The sequence below is a fragment of the Tenrec ecaudatus genome, chromosome 2 (genome assembly GCF_050624435.1).
Source record: "Tenrec ecaudatus isolate mTenEca1 chromosome 2, mTenEca1.hap1, whole genome shotgun sequence".
Lineage (NCBI taxonomy): Eukaryota > Metazoa > Chordata > Mammalia > Afrosoricida > Tenrecidae > Tenrec > Tenrec ecaudatus.
Window position 1 is genome coordinate 40158647 of NC_134531.1, and position 15300 is coordinate 40173946.

Consider the following 15300-nt stretch of genomic DNA (forward strand, 5'->3'; position numbering starts at 1 on the left):
AAATTTTAAAAAAAGAAAAGTAGTTTCACCAGAGATGATATACTTCCAATCCTGGGATATATCCCCTCAGCAGACCCTAGAATTCTTAGCTATTACTCACTTTTCTCACAGGTGAGGGAGTCTGAAATGGGTGGTGTCCAGGAATCCCCACTGCACCTGTACTTTGAAGGCCCAGCCACTGCAAGTCCTTTAGGACAGGTTATCTCAATGGAGTCTCCAATCTTATACACAGTCTCAAAGGGGGAGAGGGAGAGGCCTTCCTGAAGAACTGGCTTGAGGCATCCTATCCCTGCAAGAAGAAAAGTATTTCATATGAGGAGCCGGAGAGTAGAATTCTTACGCAAATATGGGCAGACTTTATGAAACTAAAGAAGACACTTTGAGTGAGATTGAAGCGAGAGTGCCATTAGTCATTAAGCGATAATGCCTCCTTTGGGAGAAACATTGCGAGGTGAAGGGTCTAAAGGGAGTTTCTCAGCATGAAAATAATTAAGCGTCTGACTCTGAACCCCAGAGTCAGTGATTTGAACTCATTTAGAGGCTCCTCAGTAATCAGTCCTGGCTATTCGCTTCAGAAAGGTCGCAGCCTTGACAACCCCATGGACCCGTTCTGCTCTGTCCACTTGGGGTTGGCATGGGTCAAAAGGACTCTGGGGAAAATCATAACAGCAAGACCCCAGGACTCTTCTCCCAGGTTCCCAAACTGCCTCTGGACACACGCCATTTTCATTACTTTATTCAGGCTTTTTGCTTTAAATACATTGATGTCTGCCCCTCCTCTCTAATGGGCAAGTCACTATATTGTGAGTGACAGAGAGGCAAAACGTGCTCATTGACCTGAGGCCCAGCTCCGCTTCATGATGCATCATAATGGCTGTTTGGTCCTTGGATCGTGATTTTTGTTTGCGTGATTTTGCATTTTACTGTAACAAAGGTCTTTGCTAAGCCCACAAGCTCGTAGGGGCCATGCACTCTTGAGAAGCTAAGGCCTTTACCACTTTCTTCAGTCAAGGAGATGGCTGTGCTGCAAGGCGTCGAGCTACGGGGAAAACACATCTCATGTAAATAGCCACTTGGCTACAGGAAGATTATATGTATCATCTTCCTGAGAGCCATCAATTTGTACACCTTTGTGCATCAGCAAAGCAGATGTCTATGGTTATATGTGGTTTGCAGACTTCCTGGCTTGCTTTTTAAGTGCATACTTCACAGCCTTATGAGTATGAGGCTAAAAAGACAAGGACAAGAGAACTGAAATATGAAGATATTTTAAAATCTAATTTTAGCAAAGAGTCTTATTTTCTGCTTCACTAAATCTTTTTACCAGAATTTCAGGGAGGGAAAAAAAAGGGTAGATGTTCTGATTCAGGCTATGCCTCTATTTATATCGGGTACATCCATCCTTTAGAGTAATCCCACCCAGAATCTGCTCAGGTTCTCACGTTGACATTGCACGTCTCCTTGCCTCCAGGTTTGGTCTGGTAAGCATCGGAAGTACTGGTATCCAATGGTTCTGAATCCAGTAAAGCATACAATTTCAACGTCTTCCCCAACCGAGTACAACTTCTTTTCATTCTAGAATTAAAACAGAAGTAAACAAGCATTACTGTTGTGAATCATAAACTTGAGGCATCTCAAGGTCGTGCTGGATTCTTTATACCCCTATCCTGTTGTAACTACATTGCTATAAAGTCCTATTCAAGTATCTTTCCACTCCACTTTTCTCCCTATCTCTGCCACTTACTGTCTCTTGTCAGGACAGTGTTCTCTCTAGTCTCTCAGTGGAAGCGTCCTCCTCTAATGTACCTTCCATACCTGCAGTTTTAATTTACTTTCACACAAAGGCTTGCTCCTCACTTGCTTTGAATTGAATTGTGACCTCCCCAAAAATGTACTGAAGTCCCCAACCCTGTGCTTGCGAATGTGAACCCATTTAGAAATAGAGTCTTTGAGGATGTCATTAGCTAGATTAGTATGAGGCTATTTTAGTCTTATATGGTTGATGTCTTTAAAAAGAGGAGAACAGATATGCAGAAAAGGAAACAGAGGAGGGCCAGGTGAAGATGGCCTACACATGGCCTCTACAGTCTCAGGAATACCAGTTATGGCTGATGGACACCAGAAGCTAAGAGAGGTGCTGCCCCCTCAGAAGGAATCAACATACCCATTCCTATGATGGCTTCCAGAAGCATTGCTGTGGGTTGCTTCTGACCCATAGTGACCTTATTCACAACAGAACAAAGCACTGTCTGTTCCTGCATCCTCCTCACAATTGTTCCTATACCTGAGCCCACTGTTGGAGCCACTAGGTCAATGCATCTCCTTGAAGGCCGTCCTAGGTTTCACTACCCTATAGTTTTTTTTGTTTTTTTTTAAACATTTTATTAGGGGCTCATACAACTCTTATCACAATCCATACATATACATACATCAATTGTATCAAGCACATCCATACATTCTTTACCCTAATCATTTTCAAAGCGTTTGCTCTCCACTTAAGCCCTTTGCATCAGGTCCTCTTTTTATCCCCTCCCTCCCCACTGTCCCCTCCCTCATGAGCCCTTGATAATTTATAGATTGTTATTTTGTCATATCTTGCCCTATCCGGAGTCTCCTATAGTTTTCCAAGCATCATGTCCTCTTCCAGGGACTAGTTTCTCCTGACAATAGGTGCATAATATGTACGATGAAGTCTCACCACCCTTGACTCCATAGGAAAACCCTATCCATATTTCTTCCAAGGCAGATCAGTCTGTGCTTTAAGCAGTTCATGGTAGTTTTAATATTCTTCTCCAGCACCACAATTCAAATGCATCTATTTTTCCATGATCTTCCTTAGTCAATGTCCAACTTTCACATGCATATGAGGCAGCTAAAAATTACTAAAACTTGGGTTAGGTGCACCTTAGTTCAGGTAGTTAGTTTATTGTGACAACCTGGACTATAAACACATGTGGGGTTAATTGAAGGGCGGAGGGATGAGCCTTGCCTTTCTGGTTCTCAGGTCTCTTGCTTTGTGATGGTCGGACCAAGGCGCAGCTGCCTTAGCCAGTTCCCTGTTTCAACTGACAAGGCTCACTTCCTGTAAGACATCCCCAAGGAAAAGCCACGTGGACTTACCCCAATGCAGCCCCGGGTGCTGGAGCACCCGTGTAGAGAACCCTGCCAGCGCTGAGATGCTGACACAGTCACTGATTCGGCTTTCCTCCTGCATTCGGTGTCATTGTGTATGTTTTGTGGAGATGGAGGAGGACTTTGTGGATTGACATCAGATGTATGGGTTAATGTTGGACTTGTGGGCTTGGGCAGCACTGGGCTGGGATGTTTTCTTGATGTGCTCTTAACCTTTATATAAAACTCTTATACATGAGTTACTGTGGCTTTGTTTCTCTAATGTACCCAACTAATACATTAGTCCCCAGAGTAATATCCTGCCTTTCAATGCTCTGAAGTGTTCTTGTGCAGCAGATTTATTGAATGCAACACTCTGAGACAACGCATTTCTGTTCTTTTTAGTGACACGTTGTTGTTGGATGCCGTGGAGTCATTTCTGACTCACAGGGACCTGATGTACCAGACAAAGAAATGCTGCACCGTCTGTGCCATCCTCACCATGTCTATGCTTGGGCCCATTGTTGCAGCTACTGTGTCAACCCATATCCTTGAAGGCCTTCCTTTTCCACTAACACTCTACCGAGCAGAATGTCCTTCTCTAGAAACTGGTCCGTCTTGATAACAGCCCACAGCTTGTGAGATTAAATCTCTCCACGCTCGATTCTGAGGAGCTTTTTGGCTGTACTTCTTCAGAGATGGATTTTTTTGTTCTTCTAGCAGTTCATCAAACTTACTGCCATCGACTCAATACTGTACTTACTCATAGCGACCCTAAAGGACAGAGAGGACTGCCCCTGTGAGTTTCTGAGGCTGTTTCTCTTTATGGCAGTGGAAAGCTTGTTTTCTTCCTCAGAGCGGTGGATGATTTTGTGGACTTTGCTGAGCACAGCCCAACGTGTAACTACAATGCCACCAGGTAGTCCGTCGTTCTTTCAATATTCCTTGCCAACTCCATAATTCAAATGCATTACTTTTTTATGGTTTTACTTATTCATTGTCTGCCTTTCCATGGTCTTGGGTCAGATACATCTTAGTCCTCAACGTGACATCTCTGCTCTTAAACATTCTCGAGAGGTCTTGTGCAGCAGATTTGCCTAATGCAATATGCAGTTTGATTTTTGCATTGATTGTGAATCCAAGTGAAATGAAATCCTTGACAATTTTAATCTTGCCTTCATTTATCATGATGTTCTCTGTTCGTCCAATAATGTGGAGTTTTATTTCCTTAACTTGTGCTTACCTTGTTGTTAGGCACTATCTAGTTGGTCCCATCTCATAGTGACTCTGTGTATAACGGAATCAACCCTGCCTGGTCCTGTGCCCTCCTCCTCTTATGTTTGAGCCTGCCATTGCCTCATTGAAGGCCTTTGTGTCTCCCTCGTCTGTGGTATTTTGCTACTGTCACCACATGAAATGAATATGTCATCATAGATAGAATGCCACAGTGGTCACACATTGGACTACAATCTGCTGCATTTCTCAATCTATAACCTACGATTTCAAGAACAGAGAAACTACGTGCTTAGTAAGAGGTGGGCATAGTTGGAATATAAATATTGTGCCCCACTTACACAGAAAAGATATAATCCTTTTGTGACACATTGATTAAACCCATTCAAACATGCTGCCATTAAGTCAGTGCTGGTTTACACTGACCTTGGAGGACAGGGTAGAATTTGTCCTCTGAGTTTCTGACACTGTAACCTTCTACAGGAGTAGAAGTGCCCTCTTTCTCCTGAGGAACACGGGAAGTGCCCTCTTTCTCCTGCAGATCACAGCCTGGGGTAGTTACACAATTTCACGTCAACTTGATAAATAACAATGAAAGGGTGGAGCCTGGTGACCCCTCCTTCTGGGCATGAGGTCTTCACTTGAATCTTCTTGGACTTGCTCTCTTCCTCCCTGGAGGCAGGACTCACTCTCTGCTACACATTCCTGTTGACAAGCCATATGGAGCCATGCTGATGGCAGCGGGAGCCCAGGAGATGCATCCACTGACATTGGATCCACAGGACTTTCCAACCACTGGCCTGTGATCTTCCTGCATTTGGGATCATTTCATGTGCTGCTTGAGTCTCAAGAGGAATTCATGGGATAATATCGGACATATGGGGTAAATTCAAACATATGGGCTTGATCTGGATTGGGCTTGGGTGTTTTATTGATGCATAATTACTTCTTGATATAAATTTATCTCTTGCACATATATGAGTCAGTGAATTTGTTTCTCTAGTCAACCCAGACAGACACACAGCCCAGTGCTCAATGACTATGCCACCCAGGCTCTAAGTCATTACCTCCCTCTGATTCCATACAGGGACATTTTGTTACAAGAAACTTAACAAGGCTCTCGTTTAGGTGCCATTGAGTCAGCTGTGACTCACAAAAGCCCTCTAGACCACAGAAGGAAACTCTCTTCTGTCCTGTGGCGTTCCCACAATCTTTGTAAGACTGGCGAAAGCATAACTCAAATGCATCAATTCTTTATGGTCTTCCTAGTCAATGTCCAGCTTTCACATGCAAATAAAGCAATCTACCTGGTGGAGATACTTTCTCTTTTTTAATTGGTCCCATGTTTTATCAGCTATGATGTCCTGCTAAAGCAGTGGTTCTCAACCTTCCTCATGCCACACCCTTATGGTGACCCCCAACCATAAAACTATTTTTGTAGCTGCTTCAGAACTGTAAATTTGCTACTGTTATGAATTGGGAAACTACTGTGAAAAGGTCGTTCGACCCCCAAAGGGTCGCGATGCACAGGTTGAGAACCACTGTGCTAAAAGGGAAAAGTTCCTTCTAAGAACATGTCTAATGTAAAGGATACAAAGTCTTCTTATCCTTGCTTCTGAGAAGAGAATTCCTGTCCTACTTCATCCAATGGGTCCTACTTCATCCAACACAGATGGCGTTCATTCTCTGGCAATCCGTGGTATATTCAAGATTCTTCCTGTACACCGTCATTCAAACGCATCGATTCTTTGATCTTCCTTTGATTGTCCAGCTTTTAAACATTTATGTGTAGTTGAAAGAAGCATCCTTCAGTCTCCAGAGTGACACTCTGCTTTTTAATGCTTTAAAAGGGGTATTTGGCAAGCTATGCCCCACATAATATGATGTTGAACTTCTTGACAGCTGTTCCTTGGGTGCTGACTGTGATTCCAAGTACAAGGGAATTCCTCACAATGCCAATCTCTTTTCCATTTATCTTTCATAGTGTTGTTTTTCGGGTTAATTGTGAATATCTTTGTGTTCTTTACATTGAGGTATAATCCGTACTGAGCTCTGGAATCACTGATTTTTAGTAAGTGTGCTTGAAGTTCTCACTTCTATCTTTGCATTATGTCATTTGCATACTGCAGATAGTTATAAAGTTTTCCTCCAATCCTGATGCCACGTTCTTCCTATACTCCAGGTTGTTGGACAGTTTGCTCAGCATGCAGCTGGGAAAACGTATGAACACCTGTCTTGATTGTCAGCCACACAGTATCCCTTTGTTGCCTTCGAATGATTGCCTCTTGGCTAGTCTATGTACACTTTCCACATGAGCACAATGAAGTGTCGGGACTTTCTATTCTTTGCAAAATTAGACATAGTTTGTTATGGCCAACACAGTGGAATTCCTTTGAATACCAACAAACTAGCTAACTCACTAACTGAAAATAACAACAAATAACACTCAAACCCAACTCACTACCGTCAAGTTGAGTCTTAGTGTTACTGTAAAACAGAGAACTGCACCTTTGGGTGTCTTAGGCTGTAAACCTTTCTGGGAGCAGAAAGCCTCACCTTTCTCCCTTGGACCCGCTGGAGGACACGAACTGCTGACCTTAAGAGTACAGCCCAATAAATAACTCCCTACACCATCAGGGCATAACTAATAAAATATAGCTAAATATCTTTCTTGTATTTTCTTTTAGCCAAGATCTAGCTGATATTAGCAATGAAATATTTTAGTTCATGTCCTCTTTTGAATCCATTTTGAATTTCTCAGAGGATATGTTGATGTACAACTCTACTGTTCTTTAATTATCTTCACAAAATTTTAACCTTGGTATGATATTAATATTTACTAAATTGAATAATCTGTTGTATCACCTTTCATGGAATGGGCACAAGTATGGATTTCTCCCAATCAGCCGGCCATGTAGCACACTTCCAAATTTCTTGATTTTGATATGGCATCCATTTGTTGAAACATTTCAATCGGTGTTCTGTCAATTCCAGGAGTCTTGGTTTGCACTTGGAGTCAGGTGGGATAGAGGATTAGGGTTGGAGTTCCAACCCAAAGTTCAGCAGTTCAAACACAACAAATGCTATTTGGATGGAATGTGAATTGTTTTGCTCCCTCAAAGACTTTTAGGGAGACAGAATGGAATTGACTCTGAGAGTTGTTGTGGTTGTACATTGGGCTGGGAGCCATCAGGTCAGCAGTTCGATACCACTAGCTGCTCTGAGGGAGAAAGACAGGACTTTATAATCCCATAAAGAATTGCAGATGAGAAAGCTCACAGGAGCCGTTCCCCTCTGTACTAAGGGGTCACTATGAGTAGGCATTGACTCAAAGGCAGCGAGTTTGTTTGTCTTTTTAATGCTTTCACTGCAGCTTGGACTTCTTCAATATTCTTGGTTTTTGATTATGTGCTACCATCTTGAAATGGTTGAATGATGACCACTTATTTTGTGGACTGTATATTCCTTACATGTTCTTTAAATGTTCCCTTCATCATTCCATATCTGGCCATAAAATTCTTCAGTATTGAAACTTGAGGATTGGCAGTTTTCATTTGTTCTTTTTGCTGTTGAAATACCTACTATGTTTTTCCTTTGAGTTTCTTTTTTTTTTTAAATTTTAACAATTTATTGGGGCTGATACAATTCTTTTCACAGTTCATACATATACATACATCAATTGTATAAAGCACATCTGTACATTCTTTGCCCTAATCATTTTTTTCTCTTTTCTTCTTTTACATTTTATTAGGGACTCAAACAACTCTTACCACAATCCATACATATACATACATCAATTGTATAAAGCACATCCATACATTCCCTGTCCCAATCATTCTCAAGGGATTTGCTCTCCACTTAAGCCCCTTGCATCAGGTCCTCTTTTTTTTCCCCCCCTCCCTCCCCTTTCCCCCCTCCCTCATATGCCCTTGGTAATTTATACCTCGTTATTTTGTCATATCTTGCCCTACCCGGGGTCTCCCTTCCCTCCTTCTCTGCTGTCCCTCTCCCAGGGAAGAGGTCACATGTGGATCCTTGTAATCAGTTCCCCCTTTCCAACCCACTCACCCTCCACTCTCCCAGCATCGTCCCTCACACCCTTGGTCCTGATGGTATCATCCACCCTGGATTCCCTGTACCTCCAACCCTCATATGTACCAGTGTACAGCCTCTGTCCTATCCAGCCCTGCAAGGTAGAATTCGGATCATGGTAGTTGGGGGGAGGAAGCATCCAGGATCTGGGGGAAAGCTGTGTTCTTCATCGATACTACCTCACACCCTAATTAACCCATCTCCTCTCCTAAGCCCCTCTATGAGGGGATCTCCATTGGCCGACACTTGGGCCTTGGGTCTCCACTCTGCACTTCCCCCTTCATTTAATATAATATATATATACACATACATATATACATATACACATATATACACATACATACACACACTTATATCTTTTTTTTTTTTTTGCATGATGCCTTATACCTGGTCCCTTGGGCACCTCGTGATCGCACTGGCCGGTGTGCTTCTTCCATGTGGGCTTTTTTGCTTCTGAGCTAGATGGCCGCTTGTTCACCTTCAAGCCTTTAAGACCCCAGACACTATCTCTTTTGATAGCCAGGCACCATCAGCTTTCTTCACCACATTTGCTTGTGCACCCATTTGTCTTCAGCAATCCTATCATGGAGGTGTGCAGTCATTGATATGATTTTTTGTTCTTTGATGCCTGGTAACTGATCCCTTTGGGACCACTCGATCACACAGGCTGGTGTGTTCTTCCATGTGGACTTTGTTGCTTCTGAGCTAGATGGCCGCTTGTTTATCTTCAAGCCTTTAAGACCCCAGTCACTATCTCTTTTGATAGCTGGGCACCATCAGCTTTCTTCACCACATTTACTTGTTCACCCATTTTGGCTCCAGCCGTTGTGTCGGGAGAGTGAGCATCATAGAGTTCCAATTTAATAAAAGAAGGTATTCATGCATAGAGGGAGTGTTTGAGTAGAGGCCCAAGGTCCTTCTGCCACCTTAATACTTGACCTATAAATATAGACACAAAGATCTATTTCCCCAACCTCCTATATATATTTGCATGTACATGTCTTTGTCTAGACCTCCATGAATGCCCTTTGACTCCTAGCTCTTTCCTCCATCTCCCTTGACCTTCCTCCTGCCCTACTACCATGCTTCATCGCCACCTGGGCTAGAGTATACCTCTTCTCTAAGCAACCTTACCCTTGATCATTTCCCACCAGGCCTGCCACTCCCCCTTCTCTACCATTTGGGGTCCCATGTTTTTCCCTTGTCCCTGGGTTTGTTAACACCACTTCCTTACCCCCCCCTACCTCCCCACCCCAAGTCCCCCCGGAACTGTCGGTCCCGTTGTTTTTCATCCAGATAGTTCATCCAGCCTGTCCTATTCAGACAGACCTGTGGAGTCACTAACATGCACGAAAACTAGACAGAGGAACACAAAGCAACAGTATACAACCAGACAACAAAACAACCAAAACAAACCACTGAAAAAGAACCGAACAAAACAGTTCACAAGAGAAAAGCTTGTAGTTAGTTCAGGGATCTTTGCTGGCCCTTAGGAGCGTTTTCCAGTCCAGTCTGTTGGGGCACCACGCCCTGGCCCCAAAGTCCACTTTCAGCATTCCCTGGGGTCCTTGCCACTCCATTCCCTTGCTGTTCTGCTGCACGCCCCCAGTGATTTGCCTCGGTGTGGTGGGATCAGGTCAGGTGCTATTCCCACACTTTGTCTCTGGTGCTGTCCCCTGTATCACCCTTAGTCACTGAGGGGCATCATGTCTCATAGTAGGGCCAGCCATGTTGTTCTCTCTGTGGACTTGCTGCTCTACTCAGGAACATCATCATCACGGCCTGGTGGGCCAGGCTGTGCTCCACTCTCTCCTCCTGCCCCTTCATCTGCTCCCGTGTGCTCTGATCAAATATGTCCATCTCCCATAGCTGCAGAGTCAATGTCGTCCTTTGGAACAAATTCTTTTTGGGGGAGGGGCAGGAATCCACTTAATTTATGGTGCTGGGGCCAGCCTCCCAGACCTCTCCACCGGTTCCCTCCTCCACGCCGGGATATTGCATTCACACCTTGCGACACTGGGTTGAAGTCTGGTCCCACTTTCTCTGTGGAGATATAAACCATACCCTCCCCTTGGGTGGATTAATGCCCCATTTCTGTCATGCTGATTGTACTTACCTCAGGGGACTCATGTTGTACCTGTCCCTTTGGGTCTGGCTTACCTCGCTTAACATAATTCCTTCCAGCTCTTCCCATGAAATAACGTGTTTCATGTGCTCATCGGTGCTTTTTAGTGCTGCATAATACTCCATTGTGTGTATGTGCCAAAGTTTGCTAATCCACTCGTCTATCGATGGAAACTTAGGCTGTTTCCAAGTCTTTGCTATTGTGAATTGTGCCGCAATAAACATTGGAACGCATATGACTGGTCGTGTTTTATTTGCTGCTTCAACCTGGTATATGCCCAGTAGAGGGATGGCTGGGTCGTAAGGTAGATCAATTTCCATTTTCTTTAGGTATCGCCAGATTGCTTTCCACAGTGTCTGTACAAATCTGCACGACCACCAGCAGTGGAGGAGGGTTCCTACTTCACCACAGCCCCTCCCACACTTGTTGCTCTCTGATTTACTGATCTGGGCTAGCCTCAGGGGTGTTAGGTGGTATCTCATGGTTGTTTTGATTTGCATTTCTCTTATGGCAAGGGACTTCGAGCACTTTCTCATATATTTATTGGCCATATTGATCTCCTCTCTAGTGAAAGTTCTTCTCATTTCTTTTGCCCACTTCCTTAGGGGGTTAACTGTTTTCCTCTTTTTGCAGGTCATGATGGTGTTGTAGATTTTAGTAATGAGCCCTTTGTCTGACGTGTCATTACTAAAAATCTTCTCCCAGTCTGTGGGTTGCCTTGTCACCCTCTTGGCAAAGTCTTTCGAGGTGCACAGGTGTTTTATTCTTATTAGATCCCATTTGTCGATTTCCAGATCACCTGTGTGTGTCCCCTTCCCTGTTGCAGTGAGCCTATGTGCTCCCTGGGCCAGTGCTCTGAGATTAGTCCCGATTCCCTCCTTAATGGTCCTGATGGTTTGGGGTTTGACTTCTAGATCTGTGATCCACCTTGAGTGTATTCTTGTGCATGGGGTGAGGTAGACATCTTGTTTCAACTTTCTACATGTGGATATCCATTGTTTCCAGCACCACTTATTAAAGAGGGCATCTGCTTCCCACTTGACGTTTTTGGGACCCTTGTCGAAGATCAGTTGTCTATATGCTGATGATTTTACTCCTGGGCTTTCTATTCTTTTCCACTGGTCTGAGTGTCTATCATTGTGCCAGTACCATGCTGTTTTGACCACTGTAGCTGTGTAGTAGGCATTAAAATCAGGTAGGGCGAGTCCTCCAATTGTGTCCTTCTTCTTGAGGAGTTCTCTGCTAATTCTGGGTTTCTTCCCTCTCCATATGAAGTTGGTGGTCAGTTTTTCCAATTCTTTGAAGAAGGTTGATGGTAATTGGATTGGTATAGCATTGAACTTGTAGAGTGCTTTAGGAAGAACTGTCATCTTTACTATGTTCAGCCTACCTAACCATGAGCAGGGGAGCTTCATCCATTTGTGAAGGTCACTTTTAGTTTCCTGTAATAGGGTTTTATAATTATGCTTATAAAGGTCTTTAGTATTTTTTGTTAAGTATATTCCTAGGTATTTCAGTTTGTTCTTGGCTACTGTGAAGGGTACTTCCCTCTTAATCGCCTCTTCCATGGCCCTGTCCGATGTGTATAGAAACCCTACCGACTTCTGTTTATTGATCTTGTATCCTGCTACTCTTCCGTATTCCTCTATTGCTGTAAGTATTCCAACTGTGGAGTTTTGGGGGTCTTCAATGTATAGGATCATGTCATCTGCAAATAACGATAGTTTCACCTCCTCCTCTCCCAACTGGATCCCTTTGATGTCCTTCCGCTGTCTTATGTTGTTAGCCAGAACCTCCAAAACGATATTGAATAAAAGAGGGGACAGGGGGAATCCTTGTCTTGTACCCTTTTTCAGTGGTATTGTTCTTGTCTTTTCTCCATTGACTATGATGTTGGCTGTTGGTCTTTCATAGATAGCTTGTATGAGCTTGAGGAACTTACCTTCCAATCCTATCTTCATGAGTGTTTTGATTAGGAATGGATGCTGGATGTTGTCAAATGCTTTTTCTGCATCTATGGATATTATCATATGGTTTTTATCCTTTTTCTTCTCGATGTGGTGTATGATATTGATGGATTTTCGGATGTTAAACCATCCCTGCATCGCTGGGATGAATCCTACTTGGTCGTGGTGAATGATATGTTTGATGTTCCTTTGTATTCTATTGGCCAATATTTTGTTAAGGATTTTTGCATCTATGTTCATTAGAGATATTGGTCTATAATTCTCTACACCTGTGGGGTCTTTTCCCTGTTTGGGTATCAAAGTAATGCTGGCTTCGTAAAATGAGTTTGGGAGCTTGCCGTTCTTTTCTATGTTATGGAATACTTTGTGGAGGATCAGTGTCAGCTCTTCCCTGAATGTTTGGTAAAATTCTGCTGTGTAGCCATCTGGCCCTGGGGCCTTTTTCCTTGGTAGGTTTTTGATGACACTCTCTATTTCTTCCTTCGCTATGGGTTTGTTGAGGTTCTTGATCTCTGTCTCAGATAATCTAGGGATAGATTGTTTTTCTAAATATTTATCCATGTCTTCCAGGTTTCTGAATTCATTAGAATACAAACCTTCATAGTACTTTGTGATTATCCTTTTTATCTCATTGGGGTCTGTTGTTATTGCCCCCGATTCATCCCTCATCCTGGCTATTGATGATTGTTCCTTTCTATCTTTGGTAAGCTTTGCCAGGGGAGTGTCAATTTTATTAATTCGTTCATAAAACCAGCTTCTAGTTGCGTTAATCCTTTGCATTGTTCTTTTGTTTTCCCACTGGTTTAACTCCGCCCTGATTTTTATTATTTCTTTTCTCTTGCTATTGGAGGGGTAGTTCTGTTGACTCTGTTCTAGTTGTTGGAGGTTTTGTGTTAACATATCTGTCATACGCCTTTCTTCTTTTTTCATGTATGCATTCAGTGATATCAAGCTACCTCTGATAACTGCCTTTGCAGTGTCCCATAAGTTTTGATATGTTGTATGCTCGTTCTCATTAGTTTCTAGAAATTTCCTGATATCCTCTCTGATCTGGACCTTAACCCATTCATGTCGCAGGAGATCGTTGTTTATTCTCCAATTGGTGGCCCTTGCTTTTCTGGGTGCCCTCCTATTAATCTCCAGCTTTATGGCATGGTGGTCTGAGAAAGACGTCTGGATAATATCTATGTGTTTGAATTTACTCAGGCTGGCCTTGTGCCCCAGTATGTGATCTATTCTTGAGAAAGATCCGTGTGGATTGGAGAAGAATGTGAAACCTTTTGCTTTTGGATGAAAGGCTCTATAGATGTCTATCAGGCCCTGTTGCCTAATTACATTGTTTAGCTCTCTGGCCTCTTTGCTGAGCTTCTTTCCCTGTGACCTGTCTTTCTCTGATAGTGGAGTGTTGAAGTCCCCCACTATTATTGTTGTTTCCGTGATTTCTTCTGTCATTTTTTTAATAGTTTGTTTGACGAAATTTGCCGCACCATTATTAGGTGCGTAAATATTCAGTATGCTTAGTGCTTCCTGGTTTACTGAGCCTTTGAGCATTATGTAATGTCCCTCTTTGTCTCTTTTTATGTTTTGGATCTTGAGATCCATTTTGTCGGAGATTAAGATAGCCACTCCTGCCTTCTTGGAGTTACCATTTGCTTGGTAAACTTTCTGCCAGCCCTTTATTCTCAGCATATGCTTGTCTGCTTGCTTAAGGTGTGTCTCTTGCAGGCAGCAGATTGATGGGTTATGTTTTCTAATCCAATCCTCCAGCCTCTTTCTTTTAACATATGAATTGAGCCCATTTGTATTCAGAGTGATTATTACAATCTCTGGCTTCATGGTTGCCATATTCTGTTTTGTGTTTTGGGTCTTTGCCTATCTTCCTTCATATCAATGTACTGCGTTTGAGTGGAGGGTTTCTATCCTGTCCTCTTTTCCATCTGAGACCGTGTTGTCCTGGTACGTGTTGCTGGCATGTTGGCTTCTAGATGGAGATGGGCTATATGGTGGTCTCCTGGTGGTTCTAGTTGGAGCTTGATCTTCTGGCCATAGTGAGTCAGCCAGTATGTTCTGCAGGGTCGGGTGACTTGCAGTATATTTTTTGAGTTCTTCCTTGTCCTGGAAGACCCTTATCTTACCCTCTATCTTAATGGATAACTTGGCAGGGTATAGGATTCTGGGGGAGGCATTTTTATCTCTCAGTTTTTGGAAGATGTTGCTCCATTCTCTCCTCCTCTTCATGGTTTCTGCTGATAAGTCTGAGCATATTCTTACCTGCGCTCCTTTGTATGTGACTCTTCCTTTCCCTTGATGCTCGTAGAATTTTCTCTTTTTCCTCTAAGTTGGATAATTTTACAATTATATGTCTTGGCGTGTTCTTCTTGGTGTTTAGCTTAGCCGGCGTCCTCTCTGCTTCCTGTATGAGAGTCGGATTCTCCTTTGTTAGGTTGGGGAAATTTTCTTCCAGGAATTCCTTTGCTATCTTGGCGGTCGATTTGTGTGTTATGTTGTGTTCCGGTAGACCGATTATTCGAATATTATTCCTCTTCATAGCATCTGTCATTGATCTCAGGCTGTCTTCTGTTTCTTTAATTTTCCTATCTGATTGTTTTTCTCGCTTGCTTCGTTTGGTTTGAGCGTCCTCGAGTTCACTGATACGGTTCTCAGCCTCCTCAAGCCTAGATATAGCTTCTGTGACCTTTTGTGTGGCCTCTGCTACCTCCTCTGTTAGTTTCTGCAGTTCCTTTTGGTGGATAGTATTCATCCCCTCTATTG

General features: G+C 43.1%; 1 protein-coding gene across 1 annotated transcript in view; it reads right to left on the reverse strand.

Annotated features, from left to right (window-relative positions):
• C6 (complement C6) overlaps nt 1-15300 on the reverse strand; it is a 112171-nt gene that overhangs the window by 16907 nt on the left and 79964 nt on the right. Inside the window, exons 14-15 of the mRNA XM_075543013.1 lie at nt 1443-1575; nt 101-289 (exon numbers count right to left, since the gene is read on the reverse strand). Coding sequence (XP_075399128.1) covers nt 101-289; nt 1443-1575 — 322 coding nt within the window. The remainder of the gene's footprint in view (nt 1-100; nt 290-1442; nt 1576-15300) is intronic.